This window comes from Erythrolamprus reginae, chromosome 12 (assembly GCF_031021105.1).
Source record: "Erythrolamprus reginae isolate rEryReg1 chromosome 12, rEryReg1.hap1, whole genome shotgun sequence".
NCBI lineage: Eukaryota > Metazoa > Chordata > Lepidosauria > Squamata > Dipsadidae > Erythrolamprus > Erythrolamprus reginae.
Window position 1 is genome coordinate 21,892,503 of NC_091961.1, and position 23,850 is coordinate 21,916,352.

General features: G+C 41.7%; 1 protein-coding gene across 1 annotated transcript in view; it reads right to left on the minus strand.

The window, feature by feature from the left end:
- Positions 1-23,850, minus strand: part of KIRREL3 (kirre like nephrin family adhesion molecule 3) — a 952,257-nt gene that overhangs the window by 223,401 nt on the left and 705,006 nt on the right. Inside the window, exons 5-6 of the mRNA XM_070765424.1 lie at positions 22,908-23,065; positions 3,850-4,000 (exon numbers count right to left, since the gene is read on the minus strand). Coding sequence (XP_070621525.1) covers positions 3,850-4,000; positions 22,908-23,065 — 309 coding nt within the window. The remainder of the gene's footprint in view (positions 1-3,849; positions 4,001-22,907; positions 23,066-23,850) is intronic.

Here is a 23,850-nt window from a genome sequence, read left to right on the forward strand (position 1 = left end):
ATTATGTTGGGTGGTGGGAGCACGATCACTGGGCACTGTGTTTTTATGTAGTGTGTATCTGTTATTATTATAAAAAAATAATAAAATTTATCATAATTTTTTTATGACATACAATGTTTTATGTCTTAATACAAAATGTCATTAAACATTTTCTGGGGTCACTTGCTAATATTTAAGAGTGCCAGGAAGTTCAACATGGGCTACTTTCCAGACACAAACTTCTCCGAATATCTCCTGAATTTTTAAGAATCTGCCCTTTGCACCCTAATATTTGAAAGATCCCCCATCCTTTTGGTATATCAAAGGACCCTATAAAGATGAGGGTCTTCATGTTGATGCTTCCTTCCTTCCTTCCTTTCTTGTTTTGTTTTGGCATCATTGTTCCTTTGTTTTGTATTATTTCTGTGTTTTTCTACTGTTGCTTGTTTTTGAATGTTATACAAATTTAAGCCTTCCAGAACTGCTGGGAGTTGGGCAGCATAAAAATGTATTAAACTAAATTGAATTGAATCTAATAAAAAGTCTACTTATTTACTCGCGAGGCAGGAATACTCTGTCCACAGGTTATAACCATTAAAGCAAGCCTTGTTTGCTGCTGGAAAAGACTTTCATACCTCCTCATTTAATAATGCTGTACATCTATAATTTCCTCTGAGCCTCTTCCCATGTCGTTGTCCATTGTTCTGGGCTGATATCCTATTCACTCCACTTAGAAGCTGCTCTGTTGTTTCCCTCTCAACAGTTGACTTGAGACCACTTCTCAGCAATTTAAGCTCAAGCCAGCTAAATTACATTATTAACCCCTCTCTGTAAGTTTCTCCCACTTTAATAATAACGAAGCATAGTGCCACCAAGACCTGTAAACTCAGCAACATACCTTCCCGTTTGCCCTTTACGTGTCTCCCTAGACCTTCGTTTCCAGAACGCTTTGAATCTTGACAATTCATCTGGCAATAACTGCTAGCCATTGCAAACACTAAATTATTTAGGCTACAACTGTCTTGCATTTCGATTTGGCTGAGAAGACTCGTTTGGCCTTGACGACTGACCAGTGAAAGACCGCTCGTCAGGACCGAATCGATTCAAATAGTAGCAAATTTCCATATGTCATTTTGGAGTTTTTTGGGCTGAGAGGTGCAGCACATTCAATTTCTTCAATTCTTCAAGTAAACAAACACGGGCCATTTATCACACTCTCCCCTCTATAGCTACAGTACATATATCACAAATGCCTTAAGAATATGTGCATTGTAAACATTCCTCCTGGGCAAACTACAGGATGCTATAATAACATCAAAAGTTTGCTAGTTGTTGGGTGTTCAATAATACAAGAGGTGTACTAGCCTCTTCGAAAGGCTTATTCTTAACTAGGAAAAAAAAATCTATGATGCGGAAATCTATGTTTCTTTGCCATCGAGGCAAAGACAAATTCCTTATTTTTACTCTCTGTCTCTTACATTGCTGAAAACCCTTGAGAATTCATCAACCGTCTCCTGCAGAACCATCCCCAACCATAAAAAAAGGGGAAGTTTGGCACTACTGTCACCTTAGCGAGGTCCTTTCTACATTGTTCTGCTGATCGATTTCAACATCAAACAAGCGAACAAGGAGACAATTAAATTAGTGTGTGCCTACACAGGCATGATCATATAGGTTTGATGTCCCATTTTAACTGCCAAGCTCCCTTCCTTTCTTCACCTCCTGCCACCCCCACCCCACCCCCGAGTTTAAAGACTCACTTATGCCGCCAAGCTTGGATCATTAGACTCTACCCCCTGGCCAATGAATATATAGTAAGCTTGCTGAATGGGATGCGTGCATGTTAATAGGCTTTTTAGTTTCTTTTTAAAATGTCACTATTAATTTTAACTTATTTTTATCTCGATGTATACTGTTTTTTATATGTTGTGAGCCCCCAGTCTTCGGAGAGGGGAGGCATATAAAATTTAATAATAATAATAATAATAATAATAATAATAATAATAATAATAATAATATCCTGGGTCTATAGGCGGTTGTGGGTGTTAGTAATTCTCCAATCATTTTTTATGTCAATTGGATAAGGTAAAAGAGGATAGACCACAATAAATATATAGGCAGGGGTGGGCTGCTGTCCGGATTGGGCTGCAGTAGGGTAGCAAAAATGGAGCTCCACCCCAGAGCACCCAATTTGCACAGAAAGATGTTGAAAGAAAATGCAGGGCATCCTGCATGAGCTATACCCACAGTGTGAATATCTGCAGAGATTCTCAGTCATCCAAGTCATGGTTGTCTCAAAAGTGCTATTTCAAAAGGCAGCTGGACTTTCTTTGTTTTTAATTGAAGATGTTTCACTTCTCACCCAAGAAGCTTCATTGATACTGGCAGGATGGTGGGTGAGATGGAAGGATTAGTTCTGACAGGTTGTGGGAGAATGGAAGGATCATCTTTCTTTGCAATCATCTGGTCGTTAGACTCTCCCTGAGAGCCCCTGAGGCTACTTGTGGGTTTATCTCAGGGTCAGCTGACTTGATGTTTAAATGGGTGTGGAATCAATGTGTAAATGGGTCTGAAACCAATGAAGGTTCTTGCATGAGAAGCGAATTGTCTTCAAATAAAAACAAGGACCCAAAGAAAGAAAGAAAGAAAGAAAGAAAGAAAGAAAGAAAGAAATAAGGAAAGAGAGAGAGAGAAAGAAAGAAAGAGAGAGAGAGAGAGAAAGAGAAAGAGAAAGAGAGAGAGAGAAAGAGAGAAAGAAAGAGAGAGAGATAGAAAGAAAGAGAGAAAGAGAGAGAAAGAGAAAGAAAGAAGGAGAGAGAGAGAAAGAGAGAAAGAAAGAAAGAGAGAGAAAGAGAGAAAGAAAGAGAGAGAGAGAGAAAGAATGAAAGAAAGAGAGAGAGAGAGAGAGAGAGAGAGAGAGAGAGAGAGAGAAAGAGAGAGAGAGAAAGAGAAAGAGAAAAAGAAAGAAAGAAAGAAAGCCCAGTTGTCTTTTGGAACAACAACGACAACAATAACAACGCCTTTGATAGTGTGAATGGAATGATGGGCTCCCACAGGTATGGTCAGGTACGCAGTACCGGTAAAAAAAAAAATCGATTTTTTTTCTTTTTTTCCCTTCTGGGCTCTGGGTATGTTTTTCCTATCGCAGTAAATGAGGTTGAATGTGTATAATTTTAAAAGAGCTGTGTGTGTGTGTGTGTGTACATACACATACAGTTTATATAGATAATGTATATTTTTGTGTGCCTGTGTGTAATATGTAGTTACACATATGGCATACAGTATATGCATAGTATTAAATAGTCAAGTTGGCCACCTTTAAGCCAGTCACATGACCTTTAAGCCAGCCTGATCACATGATCATCAAGCTACTCCCACTTGGCCACATGGTTGGCAAGCCACACCCACAAAATAAGCCACACCCACAGTGATTGAGCCGGGGTGGTGCAGCAAGTAGAGTCCTGTACTGCAGGCCACTGAAGCTGACTTGTAGATCTGAAGGTCAGTGGTTCAAATCACATCACTGGCTCAAGGTTGACTCAGCCTTCCATCCTTCCGAGGTGGGTAACATGAGGACCCGGATTGTGGGGGCAATAGGCTGGCTCTGTTAAAAAAGTGCTATTGCTAACATGTTGTAAGCCGCCCTGAGTCTAAGGAGAAGGGTGGCATAAAAATTGAATGAATGAATGAATGAATGAATGAATGAATGAATGAATGAATGAATGAACGAACGAACGAACGAACGAATAAATAAATAAATAAATAAATAAATAAATAAATAAATATTTTTTGCACTTCACCGTCTGAATGCTGTGTGGAATAAAATGGAAAAGCAGACAGACCAAAATGAACCCACTCCACCGCACTCACGTTGGATGTCAATGGTGACCGAGGTCTCTTTTCCACTCGGAACCGCCTTGTTGGTAGCTTTGCAGACGATGATTTGGCCGTTCTCAATGTCAGATGGAGAGACAAAGAGCGTGCTCATGATGCTTTCTCTCTTGCCATCACGGACTACTGTCTGCAGAGGAAAGCAAAGAACTGGTTATTACTTCTGGGGTTTTCTCCTGCCCTTCGCCCACCGTTGTGCTTTAATTCGAGGGGAAAGAAATTCGCCTTGCATCTTTTTCCTTAAGATTAAAGGAAACTTGGGTGAGAGTCTCAGAGGATGACATGGGTTCAGGAACCTCGTGCTAAGGAAAAAAAGGAATTTGTGCGTGAACTCTCTTTCACCGTAGCTTCCTTGCTTTGTAGCTTCCATGTCTCCCCAATGGGAGACACCCTGAGGTTATTTCTTGCATTAGCTAGGACAAGGAGAGGAGGCGACAGAGTGAGGAAGTTTTTTAATTAAATAATACAAGTGTCCGTGTCTTGCACTCCCAGCAAAAAAAATAATAGCAATCCTCGAGACATCATTAAAGGACATCCTGAAGCATCCTGAGGAATACAATAGAAAAAATATATATTATTTTGCAGAGAGGCAGAGAGCAATGTTTAGGAAATGGAAGGGCAAGTTTCAACACATTATTAACTTTTGAAAAAGGATATTGAATAGGATCAGCCTTTAGCAACGAAACTATGCAAACTGACTGATCCTGCATTAAAAGGGAAATTTGAATTGGAGGAACAAACCGAAGCTAACAAGGTCAGCAATTAAATACAAAAGAATGAGCGTGAAAACCTGTTTCAAGTTCCATATTGCTGGCTCAAAGATTTAAGGAAACAAAATCTTGAATGGAACTGCAGTGGCTTGTACTTCTTCCAAAGAATTAAGATCTGCCAAGAGAAACTGGGAGCACTATATTATCTAGAGATAGGAATTTTTGGTTGTATCACCCAGGCATATTAATGTCAATGATGACTTTAGCTTCAACCACAACAACACACACAATAGATGCAAACTTAATGTAAACTATTCCAAAGTCAACTGCAGAAAACACGACTTCAGTAACAGAGTGATCAATGCCTGGAATGCACTACCTGACTCTGTGGTTTCTTCCCCAAAACTTTAACCTTAGACTGTCTACTATCAATCTTACTCCATTGCTAAGAGGTCTGTAAGAGGTGTGTAGGGGTGGGCTGCTAGCCAGAACGCTAAATTGGGGTCGCCACCATGGCTCGTGAGTGCTTGTGGGGCCAGCACGATTTTGCTTCTGCAGCAGTGGAGATAGCAAAATTGTGCACGGAGCTGCAGGTGCGCCCGTGTTTCGATGAGAGTTTTTTGCTTCTGCGCATGCCAAATCCCTTCATGGCACCGGACCAGATTATCTCAGGGACCGCCTTCTGCTGCACGAATCCCAGCGACCAGTTAGGTCCCACAGAGTGGGCCTTCTCTGGGTCCCATCAACTAAACAATGTCGTTTGGCAGGACCCAGGGGAAGAGCCTTCCCTGGCCCTTTGGAACCAACTCCCCCCAGAGATTAGAATTGCCCCCACCCTCCTCGCCTTTCGTAAGCTTCTTAAAACCCACCTCTGCTGTCAGGCATGGGGGAACTAAGATATTATTTCCCCCTAGGCCTTTACAATTTATGCATGGTATGTTTGTATGTATGTTTGGTTTTATAGTAAGGTTTGTTTTAGTTATTTTAGTATTGGATTGGACTGTTACATGCTGTTTTTATCATTGTTGTTAGCCGCCCTGAGTCTACGGAGAGGGGCGGCATACAAATCCAATAAATAAATAAATAAATAAATAAAATAAATCATGGGCGCACCTACGACTCTGTGCGCGATTTTGCTATCTCCACAGGTGCAGAAGCAAAATCATGCTGGCCCCACAAGTACTTACGAGCCGCCGTGGCGAGCCCAATTTAGCATTCCTGCTAGAGCCCACCGCTGGAGGTGTACATAAGCACACCATCATGCCTACAGTCCAGAAGTGGGTTCTTCCTGGTTCAGAACGGTTCACCCAAACTAGTAGTAACCCACTGGTGATGTTATGATGACATCATAGAATCGGATTGGTCAGTGCTGGTCTGTGGAGGCCACCATCATTTTTCAAAAAAAAATTTGAGGGGGCATTTAAAAAAAATTTTTGGGAGGATTTTTTTCTTCTGCAATTGTGCAGAAGCCAACTTTCCAGCCCTGCACATGTGTCACCATCTTGTTTTTTGAGGGGGATTTTTTCTGATTTTTTTGTTACTGCGCATGCGCAAATCATGCGCATAGCCATGAGGTGGGGCTACATGGCACGGGACAAAGCGAACCAGGTAAGTTAGAACCCACTCCTGCTACTGTCCTAATATACCCATGTATTCATAAAATTTCTTGTACTCATAACCATGCTTGTACTTCTTACATATTCACAATCATATTTATACACTTTGTTTATACTTTGTACACACATTTTTCCAATTCTCACACCAAGTGAATTCACCAAAGCTCTTGGTTACAAAAACAGATTGGAATTCGTACTGATCTTTGCTTTATTTTTTTTGATTGCATCTTGTGCTAAGATGCTTTAGGAAATGATTATTCATATTTCAGTAAATAATTTTGTGGAGTAACGTGGTTGTGTCAGTCATTCCTGAGTTTTAAGCCTCTATTATACTGTTGAGCATTCAATGAACTGTAAACCATATGGAGGAACTTTGGTGAAATAGGCACAAAGCAGTATTATCTTATTTATTTATTTATTTATTTATTTATTTTATTTATTTATTTTGTCCAATACCTAATGAGGGTTTTAGTGGGTATATATCTATATACACATAGTAAAATACATAATGAAGGTTATAGAGGAGATACTCATAGTAAAATATATCTAAGAAATAATAGAAAAGAAGGTACAGTAATAGAACGTATCAATGAAAGAATAGAAGAAGAGATATAGGAATAGAAGAAAGGTATAGGAGATATAGGAGAGCAATAGGACAGGGGACGGAAGGCACTCTAGTGCACTTGTACTCGCCTTTTACTGACCTCTTAGGAATCTGGATAGGTCAACCGTAGATAATCTAAGGGTAAAGTGTTGGGGGTTTGGGGATGACACTATGGAGTCCGGTAATGAGTTCCACGCTTCGACAACTCGGTTACTGAAGTCATATTTTTTACAGTCAAGTTTGGAGCGGTTAAGTTTAAATCTGTTGTGTGCTCTTGTGTTGTTGTGGTTGAAGCTGAAGTAGTCGTCGACAGGCAGGACGTTGCAGCATATGATCTTGTGGGCAATACTTAGATCTTGTTTAAGGCATCTTAGTTCTAAACTTTCTAGGCCCAAGATTGAATGTCTAGTCTCATAGGGTATTCTATTTCGAGTGGAGGAGTGAAGGGCTCTTCTGGTGAAGTGTCTTTGGACATTTTCAAGGTTGTTGATGTCTGAGATGCGATATGGGTTCCAAATAGATGAGCTGTATTTGAGGATGGGTCTGGGAAAAGTTTTGTAAGCTCTGGTAAGTAGTGTGAGATTGCCAGAGCAGAAGCTATGTAGGATTAGGTTTACAACTCTTGAAGCCTTCTTGGCTATATTGTTGCAGTGGGCTTTGGCACTTAACAAGGTCTTTAACCGAGTGGGGAATATCTGTGATAATTTGATTATTCAGTTCGTATTTGGAGTTCAGATTCTTCTTCCCAATGTGTAGGACAGAGCATTTGCTAGTTGAGATTTGGAGTTGCCATGTGTTAAATCCAAACTGCACAGGACAAAGCAAGTTATGTTTCGCAACCTGTTGTGTATCAGAAGTTCTGAGCAAAGGAATGAATAAATCTAGAATGAAGGGAAGTGAACGTTTTCATTTCATTGGAAAATGCCAGATATGCCATGCTGGATCTGGACCTGCTTGCTTATCTAAATTCATAATATTTATGATTTCTTTCCATGAGCTCTTTCAATCAGCATGTTTAATTCCATCTAGTTAGACAAGCCATGCATATTAATAAACTAGAATATTTGAAAGCTGATTACCATGCGACACTGAGCATGCTTTTGTATGCATCTCAAGAGGGCACCAGCCTTATGGCATCCCATTGCCAGCCCTTCACACTGCTAAATACCAAAGGTTGCCCAGGTGCAGTCGCTGGAGAGAACCCCATTCAAAAGCTTCATCTTTTTGTAATGTTTCACGAGAAGGGTGTGAATGCAGCTTGTCTCAGAATTAATTTCCTGTCATACCTGATCTGAATCTTTTGCTTGTTTTTATGAGGGCTTTAAGAATTGAGATATGCTCTTCGCTCCAGATATACACTTGATATAGGCCCATTTCCCCCACATTATTTAAATAGCCCGGATTTCAGAAATTCTGTCCTACAGGAAAGGGGATTCTAATAAACCAGCCCATTCCTCTGCAAGATAAGAAATTCAAGACTGGCACTCCTTTTCTTGAGGATGTTGGTGACGACAAGTCAAAAGTAGATACTTTCTGAGTTCTTTGGATTCTAAATGACTAACTTTAGATTTCTTTTAAGGTTTAGATTTCTTCTTGACAAAGTCTTCAATCAGAGACAAGTCTAGAGACTCTTTTGTGCGCAAGAGTTTTATTATTATTATTATTATTATTATTATTATTATTATTAATTATTATTAATTATTTATTAGATGTGTATGCCGCCCCTCTCCAAAGACTCGGGGCGGCTCACAACAGTAATACAAAAACATATAACAGTGAGACAAATCTAATATTAAAATAAAACATATCTAAAACCCCAACAATTTAAAACCATACAACACATACATACCAAACATAAAATATAAAAGCCTGGGGGAGGATGTCTCAGTTCCCCCATGCCTGGCGATAAAGGTGGGTCTTGAGTAATTTGTGAAAGACAAGGAGGGCAGGGGCCATTCTAATCTCTTGGGGGGGAGTTGATTCCAGAGGGCCGGGGCTGCCACAGAGAAGGCTCTTCCCCTGGGGCCCGCCAAATGACATTGTTTGGTCAATGGGACCCAGAGAAGGCCAACTCTGTGGGACCTTATCGGCCGCTGGGATTCGTGCGGTAGAAGGCGGTTCCGGATGTATTCTGGTCCAATGCCATGTAGGGCTTTAAAGGTCATTACCAACACTTTGAATTGTGACCAGAAACCGATCAGCAGCCAGTGCAGGCCACGGAGTGTTGCAGAAACGTGGGTGAATCTAGGGAGCCCCATGATGGCTCTCGCGGCCGCGTTTAACTTGAGTTTTATCTTTAGCTTGCTCTCTACATCCTTGTACCTCCAAGCCAATCATTTGATGTTGCTTTCTTCATCTGCACCTTGCCTTTCTGGAAATCTTTGCTTCCACCAGGCGTGGGCTCCAACCGGAACACTAAATTGGGCTCAGCGCCGTGGCTGGTGAGTGCTTGTGGGGCCAGCATGATTTTGCTTCTGCAGCTGTGGAGGTAGCAAAATTATGCGCGGAGCTGCAGATGCGCCTGTGTTTCAGCATGCATGGGAGCAAAAAAACCTCACCAAAACACGGGCGCACCTGTGGCTCTGTGCACGATTTTGCTATCTCCACAGGTGCAGAAGCAAAATTGCACTGGCCCCGCAAGCACTCCCAAGCTGCGGTGGTGAGCCCAATTTAGCGTTCCGGTTAGCAGGCCACCCCTGGCTTCCACCTTCTTTTCAATAACCCACTGGAATAATTCAGTGGAAATGGCCCCCCATAACCTTGTTCCTAAACAGCTTCTTCCCTTGTGAAAAGGCCAGGTTTTTTTTTATTCTAGCAAAGAAAAGTTTCAAGGAAAAGTGAATCAGGAGGAACAGCACAAAAGCAAACTCTTGCAAGGGGACATGGACGCATGTGAGATCTGGCTGATTTTTTGGTTCTGTGCATGCTTGGAACCAAATTAATGTTGAAATAAATATTTATTGGAAAAGTATTGCAATTGGGAAACTCCCACCCCCAATATTTCCAATTCTGAAATGAGTAATTTAATATACCTGTGGGCTTACGTACACTGCTCAAAAAAATAAAGGGAGCACTTAAACAACACAATATAACTCCAAGTAAACCAAACGTCTGTGAAAACAAACTGTCCACTTAGGAAGCAACACTGACTGACAATCAATTTCACATGCTGTTGTGCACATTCAACTTTGTACAGAAAAAAAAATATTCAATGAGAATACAGTATTTCATTCATTCGGATCTAGGATGTGTTATTTGAGTGTTTCCTTTATTTTGGGGGGACCTTGGTACTCAACTGCTTTCATCAAATTTGGTACTTAATGCATTTTGACATGAAAAGTTTGCCCTGATACTCATAGTTTGTTTGCTATTCAATGTAGAAACTAGAATGTGTCAATGTTGGCTGCCTTATTATTATTATTTTTGGTCTTTTAATGGCCCCATAATCCCTTGCTTCTGGGTGAAGTCGGGGTAACTAAATGGAGCTGAGTATTTACTGGTCAGATGTCCATCCTGTTGTCAATGCAGAGTTTGCAGCTCATAACATTGCAGCCAAAGAGAGAAATATGTGCTGCTATCTAGGATCGAACTCACATACTTTTGATTGTGAGGCAAGACCACCACCTCTAGGCCACTGTACCACTGATAACTCACAAATACCAAGAAAATTATACAATTATTCTGTCCTCTTTTCCAGTTGCCCATGTTCTCCATTGCCTGTTCAGTTATATTGGTTAATCCTCCCCTGAAAAAGGAAATTAATTCTCTACATTCTTATAGTCTTTTTATTTGGGTTGGTTTTGGGATTCAGGCAGTAGAAGGTGGGTTGTGCTAACATCAGCTATTTAATTGGACTTTAATTAATTGTAATAGATTTTTTTTCATAGCACTTTAAAAAAACCTGTGTTTCATACTTAGAATTAATACTGAACATTCTTCTATTACCCTCATTATCTCTCTTAAGCTCTTGATAATGAAGTAACATAATGGGAACGGAGTTTAAAAGTAGGAAATTTTGGTCAGGCCAAATCTGTCTCCCTGTATGTCTTTCAGTAATGGAAAAAAATATGTAGCGAATCTAAAAAATATTACATATAGCAAATCCTTGCCAAACAACTTCAACTGCCACATATTTTAGCCTAGGAAATTGGGATTTGGGTTAATGTCAGCGTTCCCATAAACACCCCCAACGAAAGAAAACTCCGAGGCTAGAAGTTCCTCAAAGTTCTAATTTATTAGCGATGTCATGTTGGCAACATATGGGGAATCCGGAACAATATTGGGTACCTTCCTGGATGGGGGAGGGGGAGAATGGCACACTGGTGGTGGAAATGGAGCTGTGCGCACAAGTGCGGGTGACCGGTGAGAAAACACATATGTTGGAGCAAGATGCGCAGGATCCAAAGTCCAGTGAGAGGATGCACGTGCAAGAGAGATTTTGGTGATGTTTAGCAATTTTTTCACCAAAAATCTCCGAAATCTCTTGCACCCGCACGTCTTCTTACAAGGTCTTTTCTTCCTACGCATGCACAGAAGCCAAATCTCGCTCCAACTTGTGTGCCAGCCCGGAATTACATGAGCATCAGCACCAGTAGCGGTGGTAAGTTGGAACCTCTGCCTGATCTCGAATCTGGAAGCTGCCAGGGTTTCCCCCACCCAGTGGAAAGTTCACAACTCTGCCCCACACCCACAAGCTCATCACGGTGTTCAGGTTCGGCAAGTGCGGACGAACTTCATGCAAAGTTCAGCTGAACCCGAACAGTCCATGGCACCAAAGCTCCGCCCCCGGAATCCCAGATTTTTTATTTTTATTGATTATTATTTTTACGAAAAAGGACGCCGCAGCGGTGCTGCAAGCAAAAGGGGGTCCTTTCACCTAAAAATAAAATTTTGTATTTTTATGTGAAAGGACTGCCCTTTGCTTGCAGCATCCTTTCACCTAAAAATAAACATTTTTATTTTTAGGAAAAAGGATGCTGCAGCGGCGCTGCAAACAAAGGGAGGTTCTTTCACGTAAATTTTTTTTTTTTTACGTGAAAGAACTGCCCTTTGCTTGCAATGCTGCTGAGGCGTCCTTTTTTGTAAAAATAAAAATGTTTATTTTTACGTGAAAAGGCCTCCCTTTGAAGGCCTCCCTTTGATAAGGATGGCAAGGTGATCACTTCCTGGATTCCATGGAATCCAGGAAGTGATCACCTTGGCATCCTTAGCAACCTGCCGGTATACGTGACGTCAAAGCTCCGCCTCCGGAATCTCTTCGTGGGAGGGATTCCCCAGCTCCTTTTGTGCCTCCCTTCCATCCTCCCAACTGGCCGACAGCTCCCTGGTGTTCGCCTTCCTCCGCCACCACCAGCGCCCGGCTCTTCCTCCTCTTCTCAGCAGATGACAGCCAGGCGGTGGCTTTTGTGGTGATCGGCACAAACGCCGAACCGGATAAAAATTTTTAAATTTTTTTGGTGGTGTTCGGCATGCCGAACAACACAAAATTTGGTACGGACCCAAATTGTGCGGGTTCTGTTCGCCCAACACTACTCATCACATGGTCCAATCAAATATTCACACTGAACCCCATGCAGGTGCAGCCACTCTCATCCTTGAATAAATAACTTTGTTATGACTAAGTTTCTACCACTCCAAAAAAAACCCTCCTCCCAATTTCCCAGGCTAAATTCCCAGTTGAAGCAAACAGATCATAATGGCTTCCAGAACTGACATTCAGATAATTTTTTCAAATCTTTTTGCCTAGGTACATTTTTTAAAAAAACCAGCATTTAAAATCTAATAGATATTATTTATAACATAAATTTCTTAAAAAGTCAAAGATTATTATGCTAATTTCATGCCTCCACCTAAGGAGAAATAAGAGACAGTGGCAGTATTCATTTTGCTACTGTTCAAGTTCCAGTGAAGTTTGCTTTGGTAGGCTGAGGCATTTTTATCTAAACAATATCCTCAGACTGCCACAGCAAACTTCATTGGAACTTGGAACTTTTATCCCTCAGTTTTTTGTTTTGTTTTTACAGATCCAGGGAAGTATTAATACCACTCTACTACGGCCTGGTCAGACCACATCTGGAGTACTGCATCCAGTTCTGGTCACCACACTTCAAAAGAGACATTGAAACTCTGGAGAAGGTGCAGAAAAGAGCAACCAAAATGATTAGGGGACTTGAAACCAAGACTTACGAAGAGAGATTGCGGTAACTGGGCATGGATAGCCTAGAGAAAAGGAGGGCCAGAGGGGACATGATAGCTATATATAGGTATATGAGGGATTGCCACAGAGAGGAGGGGGCCACTCTATTCTCCAGAGCACCAGAGGGCCGGACGAGGAACAACGGCTGGAAGCTGACCAAGGAGAGATTCAACCTAGAAGTAAGGAAGAACTTCCTGACGGTCAGAGCGATCAACCAGTGGAACAACCTGCCTGTGGAGATTGTGAACTCCCCAACTCTGGACACTTTCAAGAGGAGATTGGACTGCCATTTGGCTGGGGTGCTTTAGGATTCCTGCTCAGGAAGGGGGTTGGACTTGATGACCTGCATGGTCCCTTTCAACTCTAACAATAAATAAATAAATAAATCCTTAAAGAGGATCTGAGGTACCTCTACTTACGAACTTAATTCGTTCCATGATCAGGTTCTAAGTTTGTAAGTAGAAGCAATTTTCCCATAGGGATCAATGTAAAAGCAAATAATGCATGGAAACCCATAAGGAAAGAAATAAAATCTCGGGATTTGGGTGGGAGGAGGAGGAGGAAGAAGAGGAGGACAGTCGCTGTCCAGAGTGAAGGGAGCATTTCTTTTCTCTGAGCACTGGCACAGGTTTATTCCCTGTCCAAGCACCCAGAGAAAGGAAAATGCTTTGTTTACTCTGGACTGCCAAAGCCTCCTTAAGCACCACTGAAAGGCTCCTCTGGCAGCCCAGAAAAGCCTGAGATGGCCGGGATTAAAGAAGGAATGGCAGGAAACTGGCCGGGCCTTTGTGCCACTCTCAAATTTCGTGGGACATTTTTCCAGGCTCAGATTCTTAAGTAGAAAATGTTTCTTAAAAAGAGGCAAAAAAATCTTGAACACTCGGTTCTTATCTAGAAAAGTTCTTAAGTAGAGGGGTTCTTAAGTAGAGATTCCATTGTATTGTATTTCCAAATAAACATGCATACATACATACATACATACATACATACATACATACATACATTTATATTTCTATACTGCCCTTCTCAACTGACTCAGGGCGCTGAGTCATACAGTTCTACTGTATAGAAAGTACTTGTAGTAAGCATTGCAAAAGGAGACCATTAAAGAATAATTATTCTGCACCTTTTCAGATGGGTTGGATATATGGACTGTAAACCCAACTCACTTGGAAGTCATCAACTTAGGAAAACATATACCACTAATCCTTACCTTACGACCACAACTGAGCCCAAAATTTATGTTACTAAACATTATACTTTTTTTTTACATAAGGGAGTAGACTTTTAAGCAGGAGAGGGCAAGCAGATTTTTGTACCAGGCTCAGAAAAATCTGCAGGCAGAATGTCATCATAATGGACCAGACGGGAATTAATTCAACACAAAATGAGGATAAGGGAGTACTGGTTCTAATTAGCATTGGCTGGTGTCTGGAGTTTCAGGAGGCAAAGCTAAGCTCCTGACTTAATTGCTCTTCTGTATTCTCATGGTATCCTGGAAAGTGAGAAGATTGTGCTACTTGTGTCAATGGAGACAACACATGCAAGGAGAGTAGGAAGAGCGAGCAAAGCATCTAAAAGAAACGTGAGATCAGAAAAGGGATTTCAGGGCATCAAGGTGCAAACAGCACCATCTGTGTTGGGCTTTCCGTAATCCAGGTCTTCTTTTTTCTACTCCCACTTTCTTTTCTCTTGCAATTTTGGTGTCAAAGAGGTTCTTTTCTAAATGATGCCTGGTGATAGGAAGAATGAAACATCTTAGGATTTGGGTGTAATAAAGCATGCATCTTCTGGTAATGTTGCAGGAATATCATATCTCCCAGAGAGAAATTGGTAAGAATATTTATGCACCATATTTTTTGGAGTATAAAATGCACTGTGGTATAAGTCGTACCTCAGTTTTTGGGGAGGAAAATAGGGGGGGGGGAAATCTGCCTACAGGGTATTTATCTGGCTATTGTTGTGGTTAGCTCTGGCCCAGCTCCTGCCCCAAGGAATGTGGAGGTGGATGTGGGGGAGATATCCACATGCCGCAGGCCTGTTTTTTTCCCAGTAGAATCTGCCGACGAAGTCTCCTCTGACCAAGGAAGCGTGAGTGACAGGGAAGAGGGGAGTTTGGCAGACAGCCCAGGAGGAGATCAATCATCTGTATCATCCCTGGATTCTGAACAAGAATTAATGACACATCCATGTATGCGTAGAGTGATGCATTGGAGACAACAACTGAAGGATTATTACAAGAGAAAATGAGGCCACTTGTGGTTGGGTGGGGCTGCTGTAATTAGTGCTACAGATAAAAGTGCAGCCTGGTGTTTTAGCCTCATGGCAGTTTATCTGATTCATTGTTTCATCAAGATTGTGGTTTTTGTTGTTCAGGATTGTGTGTGTGGACTCTCTGGACTTTAGAATTGGACTCAATTTCCCAGTTATTGGGTGAGCAATTGGACTGCATTTAACCTGTGCCTTGTGTGTACCAGAAAATCCCTTTGACATTTAAAAAGGGAGCTATTTCTGTTTTTCTGTTTATAAAAACTTTTAGGTTTTCCTTTTATCGTGTGGTATGTGTCTTCCTGGACTAATTACCCTGTAATTACAGGCGGTTGAGACCTGCCGGCAGAACAGCTATCATCCTCAGTTTGGTCAGCTTTAGCACATTATTTTATCCTCTGGTTAGGGCTTTAAAAAACATTCTTTGGAGTGAGTAGCAATGAAAGGAAGCCTGGAAGGGCTGGAAAAAACCTTCTTTGGAGAGAGTAGCAGTGGAAAAGCTTGCCAGCTGGTAAGAGCTGGAAAGATCGTTAGTACCTCATTATGGCAGGAAAAAACATTCTTCTGAATGATTAGCAATGAAAAAAAGTCTCAGATAATGGGCTGCAATTCATAGCCACCCAATTTGAGGGTTTCTTAATAGAGCAAGGCATCCGACACGCACTGACCACTCCTTTCTATCTGCCTAGTAATACCTCGTTAAGGCTAGAAAAAAAAGCTTTGAAAAAGCTACATTTAGAGTATAATACACACCCAAATTTTCAGCCTCTTTTAGAGGGGAAAAGGTGCGTCTTATACCCCCCCAAATATGATAAATCAGATACTAGGCTCGTTTAGTGAAAGCAGGATAGAACCTGAAGGATGGGGTTTATAAGTGGGAATGAAGGGAGTAGAAGGCAGCCTATCCCCAAAGATACTCCCAATAACCAAAGCCATAGAAAGTCAAAAAGAGGGACTCTATGTATAGCGACTTATGGCCACAATGTCCTCAACTTGTGGCCATAAGTGGAAGTACTACTTTTAGAAGTATTTTGTCCTTTTCTTTTTCTTTATTTTATTATTTTCTTTCTTTCTTTATTTTTATTTATTTATTTTGTCCAATACACAATACATAGAAGAGAATAGACATGAGGTAATATATATAAAGAAAAATATAAAATAGAGGAGAATATATATGAAAGGAAAAAATATATGATATATGAGATAAAGGAAAGACAATTGGACAAGGGACGAAAGGCACACTGGTGCACTTATGTACGCCCCTTACTGACCTCTTAGGAACCTGGAGAGATCAATTGTGGAGAGTCTAAGGGAGAAATGTTGGGGGTTAGGGGTTGACACTATTGAGTCTGGTAATGAGTTCCACGCTTTGACAACCCGATTGTTAAAGTCATATTTTTTACAGTCAAGTTTGTAGCGGTTAATATTAAGTTTGAATCTGTTGCGTGCTCTTGGGTTGTTGCAGCTGAAGCTGAAGTAGTCATTGACAGGTAGGACATTGCAGCATATGATCTTGTGGGCAATACTTAAATCATGTTTTAGGTGTCGTAGTTCTAAGCTTTATAGACCCAGGATTGTTAGTCTATTTTCGTAGGGTATTCTGTTTCTAGTGGAGGAGTGAAGAGCTCTTCTAGTGAAATATTTTTGGACGTTTTCAAGGGTGTTGATGTCCGAGATGTGGTATGGGTTCCAGACAGATGAGCTGCATTCTAGGATGGGTCTGGCAAAAGTTTTGTAGGCTCTTGTGAGTAGTGTGAGATTGCCAGAGCAGAAGCGATGTAGGATCAGGGCTGAGAGAATGTGGCTGGCCTGAAGTCATCCAGCTGGATTTATGCTTAAAATGGAGTTAGAACTTCCAATTTCTAGTTTGGTACCTTAAGACAGACCCAGACCTCAGTGGATAATGAGATCTGCAGGAAAAAAAACAATTGCTGCCTACCTGCCTTCCATTGAGGACCTGTATACTGACTTGGATGACTGAGAATCTCCATAGACTTTTTCAATTGGTGCTCACTGATGGAAGGAGAACAAGACCTGTCTTCTGGAGACTATCTCTGCATTTATGAAACTATGGACTAAGGGACAATCTCGTTATGGGCCTCCAAATTTTTTTTTCAACAGAAGCTACATATGTATCAACAAGAATATTAGAAGTTGCCTTTCCGCTAAACCAGACCATTGGTCATTATCTAATGGTGCCAATCTCGACTGGTAGCCACTTTCCAGGTCCTGAGCATCCTTTAAGAGTTTACTGTAGGTGTTAACCATTGAACCTGGGAACGTCTGCACACAAATCAGATATTCTGAATCTTTCTCGCTGTTTCAGCTATAATTAAAATAGGAAATAACCCCATCTCCAAGTGGTCACAAGTCACGTTGAGCAATTTAGCTAAATTGGTGGGCTCCCCAAGCACTCCTGCCTTGACCTTAGAATTCCAGTAGAAATGACCTTGGTTCTCACGAGAAAGCTGTCTGATGTGTCTAGTAAGTATTGTGGTTAGCTCTGGCCCAGCTTCTGCCCCAAGGACTGTGGATGTGGGGGAGACATCCACATCCCACAGGCCTGTTTTGCTCCCTGTGGAATCTGATGATGAAGGCTCCTCTGACCAAGAAGACATGAGTGACAGGGAGGAGGAGAGTGTGGCAGACAGCTCAGAAGGAGATCAATTATCTAGCTCCTCCTTGGATTCGGAACAAGAGTTAATGATACAGCCACGCATGCGGAGAGCGATGCATAGGCAGCAACAACTGAGAGATTATTATCAAAGAAAATGAGGTCACCTGTGGTTGGGTGGGGCTGTGGTAATTAGTGAGACTGCTATAAAGAGCAGCATGTGGGTTTGGCCATTGTGGAGGATTATCTGATCATTGTGTTTCGTGCCTGCCTTGCTGACTTCGACCTTGGTGTGTTGCTTTTTCCCCGCTTTGAAACTAAAGCAGAGCAAAGGGTGTTTCACTTTGTGAAAGAAGAAGGACTGTGAATTGCCTCACAGCTGCAAGCTAAATATCTCAGAACTGATAAGGGACTTGTACCAATTACCAGTTTTGTTTGGAGACGAGTGCTCTTTGCTATAGAAAAAGAGGGCTTAGTTTAAGTGAATTTTCATTATAAAGAACATTGTTCTGAATTTTCAAATGTGGGTGTGTCTGAATTTTGTACCTGTGAATTTTCGGGAGGATTCTACCAGCGAACCCGACAGAACAGTAAGGCATCCCAATCTCCTTCCTTCCTTGTTCCCCTCTGTGTGGCAACTGAGGAACAGAAAAATGGCTGTGGCCAGCTTTGGTTCGAAGTTGACACTCAGATCATGAAGATTTCCCGTGAAGAGGGAAAACCTTTTGCCAGAAGCCTGAAACCAGCAAGTATGGAACAATAAGAACAGACCAGTTCTCTCCAACTGAATGGTTTTCAGATATGGCGAATTAAACTCCAGATTATATTGGGCTATACAGATTCTCATCAGATTTATTTCAGGATAATCTTTGGTGTTCACAGCTGAGTCTACTTACTAAGCATAGCTCACCATCCTGTCTGTTGCTAGGTATTTAAATGCCTTCCTTCTGCCTTCCCACTTTCAATCAGCCACTCCAACGGCCAGCAATGACACTCATCAGGAAAGTGGCATCCTCTTGCCATCCAAATACAAACACACAACATAATCACATGAACCTACTCCTGATTTCCACTCCTGCAATAATAAAAACTTCAAGGCAGCCCAAGATAAAAGTGGTGCCAAGAGGCATGAAGGTGAGGCTGACATCTCTGAGATGCCGGCTTATAATATGCAGAGGTGAGAGCTATTACGTTCCACAGCCTTTGCTCCCTCAGGTCTCCTGCTTTTTGCCTGCCTGAGAGGCACCTTGGTGGCATTTTCAGCAGCAGAGTTTTCTTTACAGTGGAAATAAAACTCTTAGAAACTAATATAATGCTGCACTCAGGCACCGAGCGCTCTTTCGGAAATTATAGCCTGGTGTCATATTCACAAAATGGTCAGCTGGAGACCAAAGGGAGGTATGCAGTCTAGCTTATGGCTTCTCCAGTTGCTGTGGGGACAATTTCCATGGAATAAAGTTCGTTTTGTCCCAAATTCTTGGTTTTACACTTCTGTCTTTGCTTGTCTCCATGTTTGGGTCTCCCCCTCCCTCCCATTTTGCACAATGGGATCACCACAGATCACTTAGATTTGATACAATATAGAACAGGGTTGTTAAAGTCAAGGCCCATGGGCCGGATCCAGCTGGTGGGGTGCTTAGATTTGGCCGGTGGGGCCACCCTGGAAACAGCAAAGGACTGGCCCATGGTGCCTCTGAAGAACAAAGAAGGAAGAGGGAAAGAAAAAGAAGAAAAGGAAGGAAGGAGGGAGGGAGGGAGGGAGGGAAGGAAGGAAGGAAGGAAGGAAGGAAGGAAGGAAGGAGACAATGGATCCCCCAGTCCCACCCAGTCTCAACAGGTGACCCCGAAACGAGTGATGTTGCGATGGCCACACCCACCCCAGCCATGCCCACCTGGCCTTCCAAGGTGAACAAACTCTGACGCAACCCTCAATGAAATCGAGTTTGACACCCCTTATAAAGGAGCATCTATAGATTTCATGCAACCTAGTATATGAAACAACAGTACATTTATCCATCCTGGTGTTCCTGCTGAGCACCCACACTGTATCAATTGAGCTTCTTATATTATGATTTAGAGAAAATAGCACTATTTTGACTTCTTATTCTACTTATGCTGTTCTTCAAAAGAAAGATCCCGGAGCATTATAAAATGGCATATAATTCTCCCTCTTTTATAAAACTAAGTAGGTGTGGAATCAGTGCTAGGATGGAATGACAGATGTGAATGCCATGAGTTGTATGATATAAAGAAGATGGGCTGAACTCTTCAAAAATAATATCTGAACAAACTCCTCCACTTACAACCATTTGTGTAGTGACTGTTCAAAATGAGAACAGCACTGAAAAAAGTCTTACCATTTACAACTATTACAGCATCCTCACTATCATGTGTTCAAATGTGAGTGCTTGGCAAATGACATGTATTTACAGCGGTTGTATCCTGAGGTCCATTTGGCTTACTGTGATGACCCAGGGCATGGCACAGAGATAACACAAACAGCTGACAGTTCAAGCCACCCCCTTATTGCTCCACATCTCTCCAAATGCTCCCATGTTTTTGGCAAGTCCCAGAGCAGAGCGATAACAACGCCCCACATAAACCTCAAGCAGCCTCTGGGTGCAATTAGTCCAGCCCAGCACTGTCTACATCAAGACTGCACCACAAAAAAGCCAAATATATTTTGCAAATCAAGGAACCCAAGGAGCAAAAGATCCAGGTACAGTGATACCTTGTCTTACAAACTTAATTGGTTCCGGGATGAGGTTCTTAAGGTGAAACGTTTGTAAGACGAAACAATGTTTCCCATAGGAATCAATGGAAAAGCGATTAATGTGTGCAAACCCAAAATTCACCCCTTTTGCCAGCCGAAGTGCCCGTTTTTGCGCTGCTGGGATTCCCCTGAGGCTCCCCTCCATGGGAAACCCCACCTCCGGATTTCTGTGTTTTTGCGATGCTGCAGGGGAATCCCAGCAGGGAAATCCCAGCATCGCAAAAACGAGTGCTTCGCTGGCAACGGAAGTCCGGAGGTGGGGTTTCCCAGCAAAGGGAGCATCAGTGAAATCGCAGCACTGCAAAAACACCTAAGTCCTCGAAACCCCACCTCCGGACCTCTGTGTTTCTGCGATGCTGCGATTTTACTAAGGCTCCCCTTGCTGGGAAACCCTACCTCCAGACTTCCGTTGCCAGCGAAGCGCCTGTTTTTGCATTGCTGGGATTCCCCTGCAGCATCACAAAAACACGGAAGTCAACGGAAGTCCGGAGGCGGGGCATCCTAGCAGCGGGGGTGGGTTTGTAAGGTGAAAATAGTTTGTAAGAAGAGGCAAAAAAATCTTAAACCCCGGGTTTGTATCTCAAAAAGTTTGTATGACGAGGCGTTTGTAAGACGAGGTATCACTGTAATTAGTTCAGAATATCAAAAGGACTCTGAGCAAGTTCAAACGGCGGCACGCAACATTTCAGGAATTCAGCATTTGTTCCTGGTAAATACCCCTCCCCACAGCATCTTCTTAAGTCTCATTCCCCAGGTATGCCTGGTGAAGATGAGCGGGGTACTCTTCTCATGAGTAGCCTACTAGTCTGTGCTGATCATGCCTTCTCTGCACTCTCTGAGCCCTTGCATCATGAGGGGATGGTTCTTGTTCCTTGTTTAAGCTCTGTTTCTGCTGTTCCTCCCTGCCTACATGCCTTCCTAATTCTGAAAAGACTTGCCTGGACTCACTCTACCCTTCCCCAGTTTCCTCCAAGGCCAACAGAACTTGTTCCATCTCATCTTCCCCCACACATACAGACTCCGACCTGGGGCAGGGGAAGAATGACATTTACAATGAGCAAAGTCAACGGGGGAAGCCAGGTTTGCTTAACAATCGTGTGATTCATTTAAAAACTGCAGTGATTCATCGAACATTGGAACTCCAGGAGAAAGACAATACAGAATTCTACAACAGGTGGTATGACTGGTTAAACCCAAAAAAATATTTGAAACTTTAAGATCATACATGCTTCAAAAAGAAAATGAATGAAAGCAAAGAGTAATCCTATAAATCCTTTAACTACGATCAATTAAATACGTAGATAAACTGTTGCTAAACCTACTTATTGACTCTTAACAAATTACCAATTCACAGTAATGGGAAACAATGCAACCCAGAAAAAGAAGAGATACAAATTATGTAATTTATAAAATGCATATTATAAGAAAGTTTGAAAATGAAATAGAACAAATAGAACAAATATAAATAGGCTGTAAGGAACAAGGTCCAGCAGGATAGCTGGCATATGTTATTGTTGTTGTTGTTGTTGTTGTTATTATTATTATTATTATTATTATTATTATTATTATTATTATTTATTAGATTTGTATGCCGCCCCTCTCCGAAGACTCGGGGCGGCTAACAACAATATAAAAAGACAATGTAAACAAATCTAATATTAAAAATAATCTAAAAAACCCCAATTTAAAGAACCAATCATATATACAAGCATACCATGTATAAATTCTATAAGCCTAGGGGGGAGGGAAATTTCAATTCCCCCATGCCTGACGACAGAGGTGGGTTTTAAGGAGCTTGCGAAAGGCAAGGAGGGTGGGGGCAACTCTGATATCTGGGGGGAGCTGGTTCCAGAGGGTCGGGGCCGCCACAGAGAAGCCTGTTCTCCTGGGTCCCTGTTAACTATTAGATGCGTAGGTTCTGTTACCAAAGTAACATATATACTATAAATCTGTATGGGGTTTTTTTGTTTGTATGTTTTTTTCTGCCTTTGTTTCTGTTTTTAAATGTAAATATTCAATAAATATACTTTCTTTAAAAAATTCAGTGACTCCTTTAAGAGCTGTGATAAAATAGGTAGTAAAATCAAGCACAAGTCACTTAGCTATTGCCTAGCTTAACAACAAAAATTCTGGTCCCAGTTGGGCTTGTTAGTAGACAACTACCTGTACTTCATAAGAAGCTCCTTGTGGCAAAAACTATGTAAACCCAAAGTATCTTTGCTTTCCCCTTTCCATGTGAGTGTCAGGTCTCCTTACTTTGGAATAGGTGGCTCCATTTATGACTTCTCCCCTCCTCATCCAGATGATAGTTGCTGCTGGTTTGGCGTTGTCAGCATGACAGGTCAGATTCAATGGATCTCCAGCTCGCAGGCTGATGATCGGTCCTCCATTGATAATTGGATCATCCGGAGGTACTGTGAAGGAAACAGAGTATGATGAGATTCAGGAGCATGAGAATCAGTTATAAGAGAATAACAAAGTTGGAAAGGATCTTGGAGATCTTGAAGCAGTGATGGATTCCTACAGGTACATTCAGGTACACAGAACCGGTAGAAAAAAATTGGTCAGGTACACAGTATCAGTAGAAAAATTTTGAATTTTTTTCTTTTTTCCCCCTTCTGGGCTCTTGGTAAGTTTTTCCTATCACAGTAAATGAGGTTGAATATGTATAATTTTAGAAGAGCTCTCTCTCTCTCTCTGTACATATACATACAGTTTATATAGTAGATAATTTATATTTTTGTGTGCCTGTGTGTAATAGTCTACGGAGTCGAAGGAGAGGGGCGGCATACAAATCTAATAAAGAAATAAATAAACAAATAAACAAATAAATAAACAGATAAACAAACAAACAAACAAATAAATAAATAAGTATGTACACATATCGCATATATACATAGAATTAAATGGTATATTTTGGATGTTCAGTAATAGTAAATAGAGAGGGAAATTGTATCTCTTTGAGGCGGGGAGAGGCCAGGCACCCTAACCCTAACTCAAACCCTTGATATGAGTGACATCAAGTTGGCCACCTTTAAACCAGTCACCTTTAAACCACTCCCGGTCACATGATCGTCAACCCCCTCCCACTTAGTCACATGGCCAGCAAGCCACACCTACAAAATAAGTCACGCCACACCCACAGTGTGGTAGTAAAAAAATTTGTAGCCCTTCACTGTCTTGGAGGTCTTCTAGTCTA